At 34.8% G+C, this 21648-nt stretch overlaps 1 protein-coding gene across 3 annotated transcripts in view; it reads left to right on the top strand.

Annotated features, from left to right (window-relative positions):
• Nucleotides 1-1341: 1341 nt before the first annotated feature.
• The window catches only part of LOC124413954 (steroid hormone receptor ERR2-like), a 39986-nt gene continuing 19679 nt past the window's right edge, over nt 1342-21648 (top strand). The window contains exon 1 of one of the 3 annotated variants that reach the window (XM_046894774.1): nt 1342-1614. Coding sequence is in view for 2 of the 3 variants with exons in the window: in XM_046894772.1 (XP_046750728.1) it covers nt 15434-15487 (54 nt within the window). In the remaining variant the exon portion in view is untranslated. Of the gene's footprint in view, nt 1615-15264; nt 15488-21648 lie in introns of those variants that run through there. The other 2 variants (XM_046894772.1, XM_046894773.1) reach the window with 2 other exon arrangements.

Below are 21648 nucleotides of genomic sequence, written 5' to 3'. Positions count from 1 at the left end.
TCGTGGTAACTTCGGTATTATGCATTCAACACTCTGCGAAATTGGAAAATAGTGCGTATTCAAGCATGCGAAATTTGTTTTAACCGTGATTCGATTACTTGATATAGCTTTCTTTGAATTTGAAGTGAGTGAAAGTTCTACACCGAACTTTCGCTGATGGTTAACCAAAGAAAAAAGAATTAACATCATCGGGACACAGTTGGTTATCTGTTTATTCATCTAATTATTTTTTATTTCATACAACATTTTGGTTCAATCTAATCGTAACATCGTTCAATACAATTAAACTGTTTATTTTATTAATATATTTTCAATCTTACAATTAGCATCACGTGGCATCAGCGTGAAGTGAGTGTGAGAATTGAAAATCTCGAGAAATCTATGAGAGATCACGTGACTTAAATATCAACATGGCGTCAGTTTTTTTTCGTTTTTCACGTCGCAGCGTTATTATCCGCCGTGCCTCGAATGTTTAAAAAGTGTTTCCTCACTCTGTTATTTCATCTGGCAAACTGGCGATAAATTAACCGACGGTAATACAACTGAAAACGGGTTTTTATCGATCGACCATCGCGTCAAGGATGGCGCGAGAGGGAAATGCGGAGGCTATCCATTAGAATAACGCCGTGAACGTAGTCGCGATCACGAAACAGCGTAGAGAAAAAAAAAAGAAACTAGGTAATAAACGAAGAAGAGAAACTCTTTCGAGATTATAGTTAAATTTTGATAAGAACTTGGACGCGTTATCTTTGTCCAAACGAATCACAGTAATAACGCTAGAATGTTTAGTCTGTCTTGTATTCTGTTTTCAGTTTTAAAACTCTATAGCTGACCCGTACTTGTCGGCCATATTTGAAACCAGGTGAAAGTGTGGTGGCTGCAGTAGACCAAGTACACGTCGAATGCGCAGAGATGGCGCTGTGGTCGTTTGTGTAGTTGAAAAAGTTTGCATATGTGCGTGCCTAGCGTTACGTCAAGTGTTGAATTCCTGTCTAGAGATGTGCCGTTGAAGTTGAAACCCCATTTCATCTAATACTTCGCAAGCTCGCGTCTCTCCCCAATCCACTAATCACTCAATCCAACACGTTTTTCAAAGGTGTTCCTAAACCTTCTTGTACAGTGTGCGCGAGCTGAACTCTACAATTCAGTTCCTGCTGAAGTTTCCCAGTTTCGTCGTTAGATGCCGACACCAGCGCCTAGTAAGCGACGATGTCGATGTCTCTTCCACTGTTTCCAGAGAGTCACACGCGTACGTCGTGGAATAAACTCTGCATCTAGCTGTGAGAGTTTCTCGTCTCTCCGCTAGTCGTTGAGATAGCTTTTCGGCGCAAGAGGAAAAGCTGGTCCCCTTCGCTTATAGTTTTCCCCGATATTCCGCGAGGGATTTTCTGGCGCGTCGTTCTGCCACCTCGACCGAGTCCGTGTCACATCACATCACATCACAGATCGCGTGCTCCGTCCTCCGCGAGACGCCAACGCCAGTTCGGCATATTAATAAACAAACGCGAAAACGTTCCATCCTCCTCATCTTCGACGTTGTCAACGCTCCACCGCCTCCGAACAACTATCGGCGATTGATCACCCGCCGAATAGGACGACTGCACACATGACGAGGTAAGCCATTTCAATGTTATGCACTTTTCAGGATGCACCTTGTCCGTGCCCTTTGGGGGGGGGATGACGAAACAGTCGAATCGTCAAACCAACGAAACGATTTCGCCAATATACATATAGGTAACATAATGTGTCACGTTCATGTGTGGAGTTTCGCTCGTCCACCATCTTTGTTGAAAAACAAAACACGAGTGAGATAAAGAGGAAAGAGAAAAAAAAAAGAATTACTGTCGCCATTCACGTGTCGAGCATGTCGGCAACGACGATGGTTGGTTTATTGGTTCATTGAGTTGTTTTCGACGATGAGAGTGCCTGACTTGTAGATTGATTTTCGTGCAACTCAAGGAAGCCTAACCTATATAATGAACCACATGTCAAATGTAACATAATCTAAGCTGAGCCTGTGTACCTTAAGCTTAGAAAAAGGTAGATCTAAGATAACTGTAACTTAACCTAACCTAACTTAAGTTCTGACTCTTCTACATCGCGAGCTGCTTATCGATCGCTAGCACGTGGTGGCACGACGACGACAACGATGTAAGGATATTACTGGAGACGACGAGGACTACTGCGACGCAGGAAGAACGTTTAGATATTTTGCTGACCCTGATTTTGCTGTTCATTTCTTTCATGTACTTATTTATTTATCTTGGTTTTCTTAATTTTTTTTATCACTTTCTTCTGGCATCATTTGTTTTGTTATTATCCTCTTACAAAATTCCGAATATCAAGTATATGGAAAAGATACAGAAGTGATATGAAGAAAAAAAGAATACATGGAAACTTTAGTCGAAATTGCGAGTAAGTATGTGATATATATATATTATATATAGTCAAATTATTACAATATGTGATAAAATTAAACTCTTCGGTAATAATACAATTACACAATCTTCTCCGAGAAATTTTTAAAGAGGAAAATATCTGCGCGCACACTTTTCGAATATGTTATCGAAACAGGTTGGGGGGGGGTGAAAAAAGAGAAACGAAAATAATTTGTCCTAGATCTTGCCTGAAAAAAAAAAACAAACTAAAGCAAAATAAAAAAGAAAACACGAACAGCGAAAGAGAAAGAGGAGAGATCCTCGATACGTTAGAACCGATTATTATGAAAGCTTTTTAAAAATATCTCTCCTTAGCTCGTAAACTTGACGAAGAAAGAGAAAATAAAACACATCGAGGTTACATTACGTATTCGGATCCGGTTTTGACATCGTTCACAAATATATGTATACGTACAAACGTGACTTTTTGTTTTGTCTTTAATATTTATTATAAACCACGTAACATTCGAATTGAAAACGCGTATTATCAATATTATCATACATCGTTATCATTATTGTTACACATGACGAATAAAACAGATGAAAGTTTAATTTGGTAAATTTTATTACCTGCCGTTGAAAATGATGAAATTCGTTGACAAAAACGTGAATAATTAAACCTAGAATAGTAACGTTAGGTGAAAAGTCATCCCAGGCAAAAATTTTACCGAAGATATGAATTTTAAGTTACCATAATAGGTAAAAAAAAAATAAGGTTACCATTCTAAGGGAAATCCACGCCAATTTGACCAGTATTAAAAAAATTCGCGTTTTTCACCCAGTAGAATGTTAGAAAAAAATATGGCCTGATTTTCAGATGTTCGGGGCTTAACTCTGGTCGAATTGGCATGGAATAACCCATATGTATGCATCGCGGTGGTGGGGGACCAGAGCCGTCGTTTCTTTCGACCGCGGCGTAGGTCGCGTTAAACCCACGTTAATGGCCGTGTATATTCCGCACATTTTTCTGTTTCTCTGTTTGCGCAAGAATCTATCGTACACTCACTCTCGTACGACGATCTGTACGAAAGTACATAAGTACACGCGCATGTGTTTCTGCGCAATCTAGCACGCGTGTAAACCTACGCCTGTCGCGAACGGGGTGCTGCCGAAATTTGTTAAGACGGGTCAGGTAGGCAACTCTGGCGCCGGCATCGCAGACAGACTTTAACTTAACACGACGCGTCATCCATCCAAACTTATCATCCGATCTCGAACGTCGTCCATTTTTTTCTTCTTCTTCTTCTTGTATAATTGTATCTTTTTTTTTTCCCCCAAAAACAAGCGAGTCAATTTTTAACTTTCATTTTTCTTCCTTGTATTAATTATATTCTTCGATTCAATCTTTTCTCCCTCTCTTCTTATTTATTTTTTTTTTCCTTCTTTTCTCTCAGAACTCTTGTGTATTACTTATTTATTTATTTATTTATTTTATTGTTTTTTTAAGATAATATCCGCACATTCGGACTATATCTAATTTTTAAAAACATATAAACGTATACGTTTTTAGTAAGCGTATGTGTGTATGATTTTTCTCGTCACCAGTTGAGAGAGAGAGAGAGAATTCAACGCAGCCGTACTTCGACTTTCTAAAAATTATCGCCTCCACCTTCTCCCCTTCCCTCCCTCCCCCCTTCGCTAAACGGACGATTTATAGCACCGCGCTATCTATTAGACCGTGTGCAACTGTGAACACAAAGTATATACATATTGTACATACATATATTTATCTGCGTGTACATTATGTATGTATATATATAGATGCGGTTGGTTACGTGATCGGAATATAATATTCAGGCAAGAAAGATAGCCAGAGAGGAGAGAGAAGAAAAAAAAACAACTTTTGTCTTTTTAGTGGATTTTCAGTTGTACTTTGTATTTTTATTTTATTATATTTATTTATTTATTGTTTTTGTTGTAAGGTGGTGCGCGGGGGGGGGGGGGGGGTGTGGGTTTTGTTTGTTATGTTTTGTTTTTCGCGACTTCCTTCTATATAGATTTTTAATTTGACGATAATTTTTAGACCGCAAAAATTTATAATTTTGTATCGCGTAGTGATATTATTTATATTTAAAGAATATATTTGTAAATAATTTTTGCAAACCTCGTGTTAGATATACAGTACATATACGTAGATGTTAACATTGAAAGAATAATAACCGTATAATAATAATAATGATGGTATAATTTTAATAACTCGACGCCGGCGACAAGCCCTCGCCAATATAAGAAAGATGTTATGTAGTAATAATAAGTATGTATAACGATGAAAAGAACGTAATAATGAAATTAGTAGACGGTATGAAAGAAAAAAAAAAAAAAAACAAAAAAGATAAGAATTTACCTTGATAACAATTTATCGCCGCCGTCGTCGTCGTTCGTCGTCGTCCGCTCTCAACAGATTGCGAATATAACTGACCTATTACACTGCGTGAGGTTGTGTTTCTTTTTTTTTTTTATTCTCTCTCTCTCTCTCTCTCTCTCTCTCACTCACTCTCTTTTAAATTATTCTTATCAACGTCGTTATTATTGTTCTTAATATTATCGCACGCCTTTATCTTCGTTGCCATTTTGACTCTCTGCGATGCGTTGATCACGCTCAGCGCTAAATTTTTTTTCTCTAATGTTTTATACATATACTTACCTACGTATAAATTAATTTACGCTAACAATTTTCGATCCACAGGTCATATATATATTTTTTTCTTATTTTTCGTCGTTACCCCCTCCCCTCCCGACGTCCTTTTTTTTTTTTTTTTTTACATTCAATTTTGCTTTTCTTTTTTCCCCATCAACTATGTACGTATAACAAAGATAAAGTTGCGCGTATTATGCTCTAGACAATATCGACTGCTGTTGGTATAAATCGAAAGCGAAAGATACACTGTATAATACCGGTTTGAATTCTATTTCTGCGCGTTGGTTACGTTCTTAAAATTACACACACACACACACACACACACACACACACACACATGCCGCAAGAAGTATGCCGATCACGCGGACGGAAAGAAAAAGAAGTTTGAAGAAAAAAACTGCCAAAAGTCTGTGAGAGAGAGAGAGAGAGAGAGAGAGAGAGAGAGAGAGAGAGAGAGAGAGAGAGAGAGAGAGAGAGAGAGAGAGAGAGAGAGAGAGAGAGAGAGAGAGAGAGAGAGAGAGAGAGAGAGAGAGAGAGAGAGAGAGAGAGAGAGAGAAAGTCGGAGAATCGAGAAGAAAAATAATACACACGTTGAACTGTGCTGCACGTAAGAATTTTATAAGCATCTGTTATCTATATATACTGTATTACTATACACACATTGTATATACATAGATATATGTAATAATTTGCAGGGAGACGCGATTATAACTTTCGACGTTCGTTTTACGATTTTTTTTTTTTTTTTCTTTGTTTTTTTGCTGTTTTCTTTCACCTTTTAATTTTGAATTTAGTTCAATTCAATTTTTTTTTTTTTTCAATGTATATGTATATATATATATACACACACACACACACACTTATGAAAGAAGGATGAAAAAATTAAAACAAGAAGAAAAAAAAAACGGAAAAGAAAAGAAAAAAAACTTGACAAAACATCATCATTAATTGGAATGCGTTTAAAATTTTAATGTTGCCAATCACCGTTTGTGTACAGATATATAATATTATACATGTATTTAATCTACATCTTATCTACGATAAACCATAGACCAATTCTGCGTCTTCTAGGTATGTGAAAAAATATGTATAAGCATTTTATGTCTCCAATCTTTTCTGTTTGCATGCAAATTTACATTTCGCAAATACGCCTATGTACTGTACATACATATAATATGTAAATTTATACGTTTGTGTATTAGCGAGGTCAGTAATTTAAACACAGATAGATACATGTATCTAACAATATATACATATACGTATACATAGACAACAATATATATGATGTATTTCACGCCAACTTGACCAGTGTTAAACCCCGACCATCTCAAAATTATTTCATAATTTTTTCTAACATTCTATTCGGAAAAAAATGCGACCTCGGTTTGTGTTTTTACATTTTTTTTTTTTTTTTCTTATTAAACCGTTTATTTTTTATAAATGTTTTAATATATTTTTTTTTTATAAATATTCGCGAAAATCTAGTGAATGACACAAAACACACCTCGTTAAGGAAAACTTGGTTCGAATTTGTTTTTTTCATTTTCTTATCACCTAATTTGAAATTTTTAAAATTTTTAAACTCAAAATTAACACACGATTTAATCGAAAAGCGTCAAATAAGGGTCAATTTACTTGTAAATGTTCGGTTTCACTGATTCGATAACGCGCCACTCTAGTTGGTATCGATAATTTTGGGTTTAAAAAATTTTCAAATTCCGAATTAGGTGATAAAAAAAAAAAAAAAAAAAAAAATAGAAAAAAAATTTGGCCGACGTTTTCCTTAACGGTAAGATGTTTTGAGTAATTCACTGGATTCTTGGTAATATTTTCAGGGTGTAAAAAATCGGTATTCGCATTCGATTTAAAATATTTATAAAAAATAAACCATTTCATAAGAAAGAAAAAAATGTAAAAAAATTCAGGTCGCGTTTTTTTACCGAGTAGACTGTTGAAAAAAAAAAACATTCAATAATTTTCAGATAGTCGGGGCTCAACCCTGGTCAAGTTGACGTGGAATGCCTCATACATATATACATACGACAATGATGGATCTAAGATTTTCGCGCAATATAAGGTTTAATCATTACAACGAATAATGAGAAAAAAGCGCAAATAAGCGGTGGTGGTGGTGGTGGTGGTGAAGAATAAAAAAAGGTAAAATCTAAATTTTCGGAACACTGTGAAGAAAAATTTTAGACTTTTGTTAGATTAGAAATAGAAAATATATAAGAAGACGAAGAATTATAATTTGGGAATAATATTCCTCCCTTCCATTCGTCGATGTCAGTCTTCTTCTTCTTCTTCTTCTTCCTAAATTCTTGCACCAAACTTCGCTTTCGATGATTTTTTACATGCCATGCTGCATATGTTACTTATACTCCACACTATATACATATATACATATATATTTACATTTCGTTCGCGATGTTACGCCGCGTTACGCGTGTTGTTACCTCGCAGCCGCGGCTTTGTTGTCGATCCCCTCTGTATCATCCTATATGCATACAGTGGAATACACGAATCTATAATACACACGATACCTATAGGTATGCAAACTGACAAGCGTGTTTCGAAACTAAGGAAAAAGTATGAAATTTATATTTTTGTTATGATCCAGTCAAATTTTTTACATAATTTTTTCTTTTTTAATTTTCTGTTTTACGTTTGTTTTTAATTTTCTTTCTTTCTTTCTTTCGTTTTTTTTTTTTTTTTTTTCCCACTCCAACGTTACCGATTGTTTATAGCGATTCATTTGTTGTTTTTTTTTTTCGCACCATATTTTCTCACATATACATATATATATATATATATGTATGTATACATGTGTTTGTTTGTTTTCTCTTTTTTTTTGCATCACACGGTCTCGTTGCCAGGAACGTGTGTGTATGTATGTGTGTGTGTGTGTGTGAGAACATCGACACACGTGTATATAAGTATATAATATATGTAATACACACACATGTGTGTCGTGTGTGTGTGTGTAAGTAACCCAATTTATTATAATTTTGTGTAATTAAGAAAGAAAGAAAGAAAGAAAGAAAAAAATTTGTAACTCAAACACGATCGCGTCATCATCGCCTGAAGTATGAGAGAATAAGAGGGTGAAGAAAAAAAAAGAAAAGAACGAAATAATAATTGAAAAAACTCAAAATTCGATCGGGCGAAAAAAAAAAAATATTAATAATAAGAAAGAAAGAAAAAAAACAACAAACAACGGCCACAGAAAAAATAATATATATAACAGTGAATAAATATTTTAACAATGATGACACGAATAATCGTAATAATAACATACAAATTTCATGATGTAATTTCGTTCTCAAATTACGCGCTGCCTCGTCGTTTTCGTCGATCCGATGTACTTACACCTGTTTTTGTGACTTTTTTTTTTCAATTTTTGCATAAAAAAAAAAAAAAAAATTTCTTCTCTCTCTTGCTTCAATTCTTTTATTTTGTCCATATTTTTCTGGTTTTATTTATTTCCTTTTTCATCTTGTTATTGCCTCATGGACAAAAGAAAAAAAAAAAAAAAAATATGACGCATCAATGAAATACAATAAATAAGAGGAATAAAAGGAAAGAGGAGAAATAAAAAAGAAAAAAAATAAACAAAAAAAATAAATAAATAAATAAATAAAAAAAAAATCGCACGTCGACTCAAAGTTGCGAAATTCAATTTTTCACTTCTACTCACGATTACGGAATCTCGTTGGTTCTCTTTCCGCGATCGGATCGACGAATTCCGATCGCGTGAATGGATGATTGAAAAAAAAAAATTGAAAAACTTGGCGACAAAGAAAACAAAACAAAACAAAAACACAAATTCCGCAGACGAGGAAGTAAGAAAAGAATTTCCGCGTGTCGCGATTAACGTAATATAACCGTATTAATTAAATATGCTCGGAATTTTCATATATCGCGAGTATAAAATTTATGAAATTTTAATATGAATATTAAAAGGTCGCTCGAAAAGATTTAAAGAAATGCACCAAAAAATTGGAAAAAAAAGTTATGAGCGACCTTTCAAAATTCAAATTTTGAACTGAAACTTTCGGAAACTTATGTTTTTTTTTTGTCTATAAAATTATACCGTGACGAGAAAAAAAATTGAAAGAAAAAAATCGATTTTTGATGATTTCTGACGTTTTAAAAAATGTGGAGAGACCTCTTAAAATTTTTTTTTTGAACTGTCCTTCGGAGTGGGCTATTAAAACATCAAAAACTAACATTTTGTCACACGAGACTCAAAAAAAAAAAAAATAAAAATAAAAATAAAATATTCGGTTTTTTTGCACCACCCTAATATACATATATGCATGCATATGTACGTACGTACGTACGTGTTATAAACACTCGAATCCTCATTTCACGTATCTACACACCTATAACTCAACGATTTTGTGTATTCCACTGTGTGCTATCTACTCTAAGTACATATATATGTATGTATATACATATATATATTTGTATGTATATATGTATATGCGAAAGTGAGAGCGTGATATCGACCAGACTGTTATACAGTCTGCCTACCTCAACTCTCGCTGGTGTGGTGCCGGATGGAGCGGCCGCATCCATTGGCGTAGGCCTTGCCAAATATCGTATCAACGCTGAGAATGACGAAAAGTTATCGATTATTTTTCAAACTCGATTGGTTTTTGCTTTTTTTTTCTTACTCCCATCAATTTTTCAGATTAGAGTATCAGTTATTATCATTTTCTCATCTATTTCATATTACAAGTTGAAGGTAAATGAATATTTTTATATATGAAATTTAAACATATTTTTTATTAAGATCGAAATTATCAACGAACTTGAGTATGCACTAAAAGTTGAAAAATTTTGGCCTTCAATACACCAATTTGAGAAATATGTACAGAATAATCGATTAATTCATTCGGTTTTACCGATTCAATCGAGGCCTTTTCCGATTATTTTTTTCCAATCGATTCTTTTCGGCTTAATATTCATCGCTAAATTCGATACCAGCTGATCGCGATTTTTTCTTGATTACGTTTTCTGTTTTCGGTTTCTCGTCTTCTTCTTCTTCTTCTCCTTCTTCTGTAAATATGATGCCGGCCGTGGAGCAACTTTTTTGTCTTAATATTTCGGATCACGTGATTTTTTTTATACACTAATTTTTGCAAAAATAAAGTGAAATAAATTTTTTTTCACCAAGTTTAAATACCAATAAACAATTTCCACCATTTATTTTTATTATTTTTCTATCGTTATCTCTACTAAAAAAAATTCTTCTTATAAATACCGCATTTTTGTCGCTGCTAGACTGTATCAGGATATAAATATTTTTTCTAATTTATATGAATAGATGATTATCCGCACCCTAGTCATAATTCAGAAATTACGCCAATGGGCGTCTGTTGTTTTCGGCGGACGACGACGACGGGGACGAGGACGAGGACGACGACTACGTCGACGAGGAGGGCCATGGCTGTGCGCTGCAAAAACGGCGCAGCAGTCAAGTTCAAGGCCATAGTCGGTGCTGCCACCCCCGCCTCACGCCTTTTCCCTCGTCTCCCCCATTTTCTCTCTCTCTCCCTCCTCCTCCTCCCTTTCTCTTATTTATTCTCTCCCTCTTTCTCGGTCACTCTCTCCTCCTGCAGTATTATAAATATTCCCAAAGCTGCTGCTGCTGCTGCTGTTGTATAGCTGTTGCTGCAGCACGAGTTTTGGCGAATTCAAAGACCCGTGCAAAGCATGTGGCGAAGACCAAGCAACTCTGCCTTCGTGTAAAACCGCATCTGTGTGCAGGTTCAGGAGGAAAAGAAAGGAATAAAGTCGCTGGATAAAAACTTGCGAGAAAAAGACGTACACAACAGATGACGAAAAACCGCCATCTCGAATTTTAATGCTTTTTTATTACACTAGTTATCGTACAGCATATATGTATATATTTAGAGAAAGCGAAAACAGCTCTTTTATTCTGATCCTGTTTCTATTATGAGTTGTGGGTATTTTTTTTTTTCAAGTGTTTTTTTTTCTTCTTCCTTTCTTTCTTTTCTGTTTTCTCGAAATCCTGCAATCTGATTACGATTTGTACTCGTAATTTATTATACACATATGTATATATTTATATATATATATATATAATACAAGTATTGATTGCACGCTCGGGGAAACGAAGGAAATTTTTAACGTCAACGTGCGAACGAAATTTCAGTTTTTTTAAATAATTGTTCACTTGCGAAAATTACTCTTTTCATCATTTTACAGAGAATTCATAATTAATATATGTACCTGTAAGGAATACTTTTTTTTTCTTTGTCTCTCTCTCTCTATAGATACTTTTTTTAAATTTTTTTAAATTTTTTTTTTTTTTTTTTTTTTTTTTTGTGGCACACACGCAGACCAAATTTTTGACAATTTTTGCCGAAATTCAAAGTACACAGGTGTAACGTTATAACATATATATATATATATATATATATATATATACCAGTCGGACCGAAATTTCATCCGCAAACCCAATTAGCGTTGAAACCTAGCAATTCGGTGTTTAAAAGAGTGAATAAAACTCGACAAGGGTTGAAATAAAAATGCAAAAAAAAACCAAATCGAAAAAATATTTTTAAATCGTCACGCGGTAACCAAAAACCGGTTTCCCTTGTAATATTTATAATTATTATAGACTGTTGTGCACACACGTTGTGTTCGTTGTACTTCGTACGTACGTACGCGCGAGAGCTCTGAAATTTCCCGTCTGCAAAATACGTGTATAGGTATAGGTATATCAAACGTGACCTGCGCCTGTGCCACTGTGTCTGTGAGTGCCAAAAACCCCGGGACGGAGAGACGACCGCGACGCCGGCCCATCTCGCACGTCGCGTTCGTCCGTGACCCGTAAACTTCACCGCCCCTCACCCCCCGAAACCCCTCATCCGCCTCTCCGCACCCTCAATTTTTCGCACATTGGCGGGGGGGGGGTGGGGTGGGGTGGGGTGGGGAGGCGGTGAGGTTCGTGTCCCAACTGTAAAATATTAGCAACACACGATCATCGACTGTGCTCGGTGGGTACTGAAAAGAAAAGTGAAAAAGAAAAAAAAAAAATTTTTTTTTTTTCAAAACACGATGTACAAAATTTTTTGGTATTTTATTTTCATTAGATACCGTCATTTCTTTATGATTCGTATATATACGAATGAAATAATAACGAATAATCGGATGGGGAAAAAAGATTTATTGCTTGCACGATTTTTTTTTTTTTTTTTTTTTCTTTTTTTGTGATTTTGTATTTTTTTTATCAACCATTTTCTTCGTTATGTATGTATATAATAAGAAAATGTTTGAGAATGGAATAGAAATTTTTCCGAGATATTTCGAAAATGAAAAGATGAGAGGGTGAAAATAAAAAAAAAATTAATTTTATAGCGAGACTCGGGTGCATTTCGTTGTCTATTCTGTGGCTATTTTTTTTCATTACTTTTGGTTTTATTATAACGTGGGACAAAAAACGTCGATAACGAAATTGAGAGAGTGTGTGAATTGTAAGATAAGCCCATTGTCAAAGGGTTTCGTTGTTTCCTCTATAATCTATACTCTGATATCTTGGTGCAAACTATAATATGGTCGATTACCTACTTTGTTCGTGCTTCGTGCAGCCTGTATTTATATTACATTATACCATGTAGGTAAACGAGTCTCTCATAGGCTTTTATTTGCTTTTCAAATCGTTGGCATTAGCCGTTGTTTAACGGATACACATCATTTATTAAATTATACGTGCACGTAGGGGATACATTTATTACACACGTAGGTGCATTAATCATAGTGTGTATATGTAAATACTTTGTTAGATTTAAACGGATAAACGAAAACTTAATTAAGGGTCATTCGTTTATCGATTCTTCATCCCCTCTCCATTCTTCTTCTCTATTTCTCATTATTTTTACTCTCTAGGCTAGAGCATTTCTTATATATATATATGTCCATATATGTATACTATATTGTACGAAAATTATTCGAGAATTATAATATTCGTGTATATTCAAGTGCTTCGAATTATAGTTTTGTCTCATCGTTTTAAATTTAAAAATTTTATAAAGAAAAACATGCATTTAAAATATGTTTTTTTACAGTCTATTGCAAGATGAATAAAATTCTCTTCGTGAAATTCATTACGCGTTCAGGTTCTACATTGTTATTACGTGTATATATATACGTCACAATGAGCGTATGTGATAATTGCACTTTGCCGAATCCGAGCTCATAGTCTCTAATTTCCTTTTGTCGCATATTTCTACTGGGTAGGTGAGGCTGAAATGTATTATCCTAGGTGCTGTTGTCTAAGTACAGATTCGTCGTATCTGTATATTGTTATTATCTCGAAAAACTTATCTTCGACTAAATTTTGCTCCACTTATAAAACATGCATGCAATATTATCGTACAACGAGTGCACGCGGCAAAATCGCTTTTGCAGACGTATTGAGCTGATTTTTTTTTCTCGCAGTTTCATCGGATTTTAGAATTTCGTAGGAAAACTAAAGACTGAGAATCGAAATAGAGCAGAATTCTCTGTAACTGAAACGAAACGTGGGAAAAAAAGGAAAGAAATCGTGGCTCGCAAGATTCCGATACCGTCAGAGCTCGATTTGGCGGGGAATTTCCTGTCGATCGTATTAGTTCGTGTAAAAGACGGCGACGATAAAAACTCAGGCTGGCAACAGAACTGGGAAATCAGGGAATGTTTGAGTCTTGAAAACTCGAGGAAATTTCAGGGAAAATCGTGAAATCTTCGTAGAACTCAGAAAAATATTCTAAAGATATTTCTGTTTTGCTTGCCAATTTTTTTTTTCACAGTTATTGATAATAATAAACGACAAATTGAATAATTTTTTAATTTCAACTTCGACGTAACAGCTCCTTAATTTCATTTAACCATTCTCTGCGAGTTATCTTGAATACCAATTAGACGGTAGCAGGGTTTGTATGCATAGGAAAAACCTTAAAAACAGGAAAAACTCTGGGAAATTTTTGACAGTAGGAAAAAGTCGGGGAATCACGAATATAATACTGGAATTTCAAGTCTGTCAAAGAGATAAATTCGTTCTTGTACAAAGTACTATCAATACCAAAGAGATGTTACTATTAATGGATAAAAAAAATTGTCATTATTCAGCTGTAATATATTTATTGAAAGGTTACTATAAAAATTCTGGGTAATTTCAGATTCCAAAAACCGCACGAAACCTGCGTAATAACGATTAACGTCGAATAAAAAAAAAAAAAAAAAAAAAAAAAAAAAACAACAAAACGGTATGGATAATTTTGTGAAAATATGTTCTAAAAATCATGATAATTTCGGCGAGTTTAGTAGATACGCCGATTTCTGCACAGCCCTGATTAAATCGACACGGATACACGTACGACGACGAGGATGATGAGGATGATTAGGAGCCGCTGCGAGGCCGGGAATTGGGGGAAAAGGAAGGAGCGAGAGGCGCGGCGGCGTTGGCGGCAGGCGGCGTCTCCAATTGGAGAGGGAACAGCCGGCCGGCCGAGGCTCAGTAGTAAAGTCTAGTCGAGATCGGACGCGCAGCGCACGCACGCTCGCAACGTAACGAAACGCAACGCAACGCAACGCGACCGAACGGAGCGCAGCGAGACGCAGCGAGGGCGCAGCGAAACGGCGTCAGACCGAGCTGAGCGCCGAATTCTCGGGCGGCGCGCCGGCGACGTTCAGTTTTTCAGTAGATACGGTACCGTCGAGTTCAGACGCGCTGCGCGAGGCCGAGTCTTCGCTGTCGGCCGTTTCTACTGCCGTTTCAACGTCCAAGTACCTGCACTCGATTCGCGCTTTTGAACCTTTTCGTTTACCCTCGTCGCGCGCTATTTCTTCGATCGTCATGCGCGCTTCTACCAAATTTTTAATACCAATCACGGACCGTATTGACGAGTATAATAACACAGTGTGTGCCAAACCGGTCAGTGTTTCTTCGTTGCTGTTTTTGTTGTTGTTCTCCGGCGGTTTGCCGGCTTTGAACGGTGCTGAGAAACTAATCGGTTCACAATCGAGTGTTCGAGTTTAATCGATTAATAGAACTGTATATGTGTAGCTAGATAATTGACTGATAATAAAAGAACAAGAATAATAATACCACCAAATTAGCTTAACTTGCAAACAGGAAAAGTGAACAAGTTTCTATAGAAGAAAGAAAACAAGTGTTGAGTTCTCACTTTTTCTCAAGTTTCTTCTTTTTTTCTTATTCTACTTCTTCCTTTCGGAGCAACAACTTATCGACAGTTTCTGTTGTGATTTGGGTGTTGACTCTTCTGGCGGATCGCTTCACCAGCCTTCTCGTCTTCTACTACGGATTACCTCAATACGTGTTTTAATGTACCCCGGAGTCACCTGCGACACCACCATGGATGCGTGGATGTACGATGTGGTATGTCACGAAGCTGCCTAAGTGCACGCATATTATTCATTTATACCCTAATTTTTTTCTTTATATTTTGTTTTACTTGCTTCAATTTTCCTTGCCGCATTTTCCCTCATCTTGATTGCTCGAAGATTCCTCTTCGTAATCAAATTTTTTGCCATTTACGCGTACATCATCGATTTTCCTCCTCTTCTTCTTCTTCTTCTTCTTCGACTGTACTGCTTGTCGCCTAGCAATAAATTTTTGTTTAAACAATGATTATACATCAAGGTAAAAACTAAATCATTTCTGTCAAATTTTTTTTTAACACGCACTGCACGATATCGCGTTAAATTAAACGGTTTCGCGACTGACGATTTTGCTGGAACAAGAAGAATAAGAAGAAGAAGAAGAAGAAGAAAGAGGAGCAGGAGGAGGAGGCTGAAGAGACGAAAAAAGGAACAGATTATTAAAAAAAATTTGAACTCGAGTCGCTACATCTTGTACCCATACAAACACAAACACAAACACACACAGACACAGCAAACACGTCTAGTATAATACATCTCTTTGTTTACGTTTAGTGTCTTTCGGAATATATTGCACGTATACACGTACACATGTATACATATATATACAAATGCATATGGGACTTACGTATCTACGTATAACGTTTGGATATCCCGAATTTCACGACCAAGAATAACAATAAGACTATAAAATGCGAATAATATGTAATTATGCAGTCACAAGTTGTACACTCATCGTCTGTTTATACATACATCTATATATATATGTAACAATCCACGTACATACAACGCTGCATTCAGTATTAAAATACGGCGTGAGTTGTTACGACACGTTTTTCATGTTTCTTTCTTTTTTTTTTTTTTTTTCTTTCTTTCAAAATTTTTATCGCTGATGGCAGGCGTGACGTTCTCTCCCCCCCCCCCCCCCCCTCTCGCCCCACCCGCCCTCCGTTTCCGTCTCTCATCTCGTTATCACACAGAATTGTTTCTCAGTTTTATTTTTACCGCCTTCGATTATCAATCGAACTTGTCGTTGTTTCTATTTTTTTTTTTTTTTTTTTTTTGTCCTAACAATTTTTTATACTCTATCGGCCATTTATTTCTTTGGTCGTCGCTCCTTTTCCTTCCGTCGCTCGGCGCTGTTTTCGTATCCTTTGGATATATTTTACTCTTTTATTCCTATGCACAACGTGCTGCAAAGTGTGAGAGGCCGGAATGTCGACAACGATGATCACGGATCCTTTCGATATAACATTGCAGTCGTGGCTCGGTTACGTCAGGCTTAATTATTTCATTAACATTGACACTGCAGCATATTCGCGATGGTCGTTACGGTGTGAATAATAGTACTGCCAGTGGGTAGATTTACATACAACATTCAGCAGATACGTGTTATGCACTTTGTTATACCATCAGCCGATAAATCTAGATCCAAATGAATTTTCCACGTATATTTATAATTAACGTTGTATGGATATTAGGGTGGGCCAAAAAAAAAAAAAAAAAAAAAAACTTGCCATTTCCCATTTCACGTTTAAATAATACAGGAAATTTTGTTTTTTTCTTTTTTTGAATTTTATTATTCAACAACGGATCGGCGTATCTTAAAGAGCAACGCATATTTTTGTGGGAAATTGAATGATCTACAAAATAGGTCTCTTGCGATTTTTTCGTAAATTCAGTGGTTTAAAAGTTATTTAAGGTTAATAAAATTAGTTATGTCAAATTTCACGATTGTTTTTTATTTTTTTTGTTTTTTTTTTTTTTTATTTCCGCTATGAAATAATTGTTGAAAAATTAAGAAAACATAACATTTCTTTAATGTATATGTTATCTTATTTACTGAAGGTACTGAAACAACGAAATTTTGACCAAAATTACCGATTACTTAATAAGAAATAAGTTTTTAACGTAAAGTATTGTATGTATACAAAATTTATACTTTTGTCAACTTTTGTAAAACAGTAGATTTACGAAAAAATTGCAACAGACTTCTTTTGTAGATCGTTAAATTTCCTGCAAAAAATATGCATTTCTGTTTACGATATGCCAGTCCGTTGTTGAGTAATAAAATTCCAATATAAATATAAAAAAAAAAAAAAAAACATTTTTCCGTCTTACTTGAGCGGGAAATGGAAAATCGTAAACAGGCACCTATTAATATTATATATATATGTGTATATATATATTAGCACATTTTGCACAAACTCTATAATAATTACAGAACGGATAACGGGCTGCCTTGATTTTCCTCAATTTGGCACGATATTTGGATTTCAGTTTTCTCTAATTGATTATTCACTTAATTTTTCCCGCGATTAATTTCTTTTTTAATCCTGTCTTGCCCTCCCCCCCATTCACACACACACACACACACACACACTTTTTTTTATTTTCACTCAATCTAATCTAATCTAATCCAATGCAACCGTTGTATTATAATACCATAGGTACATACGTATAATAGATTAGTTGCAGAGAAGAAAGTCGAAGAAAATCGATTTTTCTTTTACATTTGTTAAATTTTGCGAATTTTCGGAAAAAAATTTAAGACCAAGTAATTTTATAGAGAAATTTATCATGTGAATAATATATATAAATATCTAGATTCTACATATAATATTTTTTCTTTTCTATGATTTTCCCTCAAACCTTTTTTTTTATTCTATTTTTTTTCTTATCAATCTGCATGTATCTGTAATTTTTTTTTTTCTCTCGTTCCATCACGAAGATTTCAACAATACGGCCTTTAATGTACTTTTATAAATCATCTTATTTTCTATTGTTCGCAATTTTATTCTATCTCCGTCATCTCCGTCATCCTCACCACACACACACACACACACACACACACACACGCTTATTTTCGTACCTGAAAAGCTTTAATAATAAGCTTTTTCATTTCATACGTTTATGCGTAGTAATACATATACACGGACAGGCATGTATCACAATATATGACCCATGTGCTGCACGTATGTGTATGTATATATGTACATATATATTATATATATTTATATTTATTGCACCTTCGACCGAGTTTTTTTTGTTTTTTACCATAGTTTCTAGAGTTTTTTTCTTTTGTCTCCTTTTTATTTTTATATACCTCATTTTTCCTTGCGCGCGTATTCTCATATATGTATACAGATAAATGGTTAGGTAAAATATATTTATATATATTATGTATGCATGTATATTAGGGTGGTGCAAAAAACCGTCCAATTTTTTTTTTTTTCAGTCTCGTGTGACAAAATGTTAGTTTTTGATGTTTTAACAGCCCACTCCAAAGAGCAGTTCAAAAAAATTTTTTTAAGAGGTCGCTCCACATTCTTTAAAACGACAGAAATCGTCAGAAATCGTTTTTTTTTTTTTTTTTTCCTCGTCACGGTATAATTTTATAGACAAAAAAAAATTAGCTTCCGTAAGTTTCAGTTCAAAATTTGAATTTTGATAGGTCGCTGATAATTTTTTTTTTTTTCAATTTTTTGGTGCATTTCTTTAGATCTTTTCGAGGGACTTTTTAATATTCATATTAAAATTTGATAAATTTTTTTTAGCACAATTTAGTAAGAAAGAATCTATAACAATACACGATGACATGAATTGAATATCAAACAAAATACCGCAAATACAATTTTTTTTTACGATTTTCGACATTTTTTAAAATTTGGAGCGTCCTCTAAAAATTTTTTTTCGACTGTCCTTCGGAGCGGGCTCTTAAAACATCAAAAACTAACATTTTGTCACGCGAGACTCGAAAAAAGAAAAAAAAAAAAACAGTCGGTTTTTTTACGCCACCCTAATGTATATGCATATATGGATGTGGTGTGATGTAAATACCTCCGCCAGCTGTGTACAGAGAATGAGAAAAATCGCCGAAAGACAGATATTATAATATGTATGCACACACACACATATATGTATATATGTGCATATGTATGCATACGTTTAGTTACAGAGATAAAAAAAAAAAAAAAAAAAAATATGCGTTATAAAATTTTTGCACATCACAAATTGCCATACACCGTACAATCCCCGTCGTTACGTGTAATAGCCGTGCAACAATATTGTACATGTTGCAATATATATCTATAGGGTGTGAGAATAAGCCGTGTATGTATATGTATACCTGAGTTACATACCCGAGCTATTATGTTCGCCAATTATTTATTGTTTATCGCGTACCGCGTGCGAATATGTATATAATGGATTACTTGTACCTAGTGGAATACGGGTGTAATATGAGCAATGGGAGCTTGCTTGCGCGTGTATGTACGATTCGTATGCAATGCTGAAAGTGACGATGAAAGAAAAGGCGATAGAGAGAGAGAGAGAGAGATAAGGTGGCTAGGAAATTCTACTACCTCGTGTCGTTTCTTTTTTTTTTTTTTTTACCTAACATCGTTTTGTCGCGATCTAACCCTGAACTTACATTCTTGTATCCTTGGACGTTGCGTTGCGTTGTGTTAAGGGAACAGCTGAAACACAAGGCGATGTGGGTACGACGATTAACGATAAGTCGAGTCATCTCTTGTTATTGTGTGGATATGCATATAAGTACGAAGTAATTCAGCTTATTTCGACCTACGTGCAACTCCTTGGCCTCTCGGATTTGGTCCGCAATTTTTTTTATATGATTGGTTTCACTTTGAAAAGCACTAATTTTTTTTTTTTTTTTTTTTTTTTTTTTGCATTTTTTTAAAATCGGAATTTTCAAAAAATTTTCAAGAACCGTTTTATTTAAGGATACGACTTAAAAGTGTGGTAAATATTGTGAAAAATTATGTGTCAGATGTCAAAATTTTTAAGGTCAAAGCCTGAGTGGAGAGATTTTTTTAATGAAATGGTTGATTATTCATAAATATTGCGTGTGATTTTGAAAAGGAACTTTTTGCAAATTCTCAAAAACTCTTATCTTGTTTTTCAAACATTTCAAGATAGGACCCATGATGGGTTGATTTAAAAAAAATTTTTTTTTTTTTTTAGTACTTTTAATTATTTTTGATGAACTAAAACATTATTTAAACGATCTGAAAAATGCCCCAAAAAATTTCAAAACTTCTATTTCTCATCTAAAACATTTCTAGACCAGATTCATTGTGAAGTGAAGATGAGGAACGTTGAATGCGGCAAAGTGATAGAAAAAAATCGCTTCACAACGAAACCGGTTTTAAAAATTTTTTAAAAAGTAAATACCGTTTCTGGGAATTTTTTTTTTCCTTTTTTTTTTCGAGAGTTTAAAAAAAAAGTCCTTTTCAAAATCACCTCAAAAATATTTACAAATAATCGAACAGTTGAATAAGAAATTTGACGAGAAAACATCAAGATACTGTTTCAGAGTTGGATCAATTGCAGAAAATTTTTTAAACGCTCGTCAAGTTTCTATGGAATTCCCCATATATAATATCGCGTGAAAATTGATCTAACCAGAGAACGTAGTAAGAAAATCATGTAAACTGCGATGCAAATTCGACATTCACTTGATTGCATAAGACTTTAATTATATATTCGAGGTTTAGAATATTGATTTTCCCTCGTTTGAATATGCCTGTGCCAATTATAACTCACTGCAGGAATTTCCTAGCGCAACCACAGTGGTGGGCGTGTCTGCGGTATTGGTCCCAAAAAAAAAAAAAAAAAAAAAAAAAAAAAAAAAAAAAAAAAAACAGAACTAGGAAAAAATACATCGAAAAATATTGTACAAAAATGATTATTATTATCGTGTTAGTTGAGAGGGCGACAAAAAAAGAAGGGAGGGTTTGAGCTTGCGCGGTTCTCTGTTTCGTTTTTTTTTTTTTTTATATACTTTCCCTTTTTGCCGCCGAACAGTCGCGGTACCGAAACCCGAAACCCCTTATTTCGTGGCGTTCTCTCTCTCTCTCTCTTTCTTTCCTTTTTCTTCTTTTTTTTTTTCTTCTATTTATCGTTTTCCACGAAACGAGACGTGATAATATCGGTATAAGGAAAAGGAAAGAAAAGAAGAGAGTAGAAAGAAATATAGAAAAAAAAGCCTGAATAGATTGGGAGGGGGGGGGGGGGGGGGGGGGCACACTACCGAATGAATGAAACGAAAAAAAAAAAAAAGGAAAAACTTTGAAAGGAAAATAATAAATAGCGTCAATGATGCGATGGTGATACACTCTTAAGTAAAAGTCGTAC

The sequence above is a fragment of the Diprion similis genome, chromosome 13 (assembly GCF_021155765.1).
Source record: "Diprion similis isolate iyDipSimi1 chromosome 13, iyDipSimi1.1, whole genome shotgun sequence".
NCBI classification, from domain to species: domain Eukaryota; kingdom Metazoa; phylum Arthropoda; class Insecta; order Hymenoptera; family Diprionidae; genus Diprion; species Diprion similis.
Note: the sequence above shows the minus strand (reverse complement) of the source record. Positions and strands in the feature narration are given on the sequence as shown.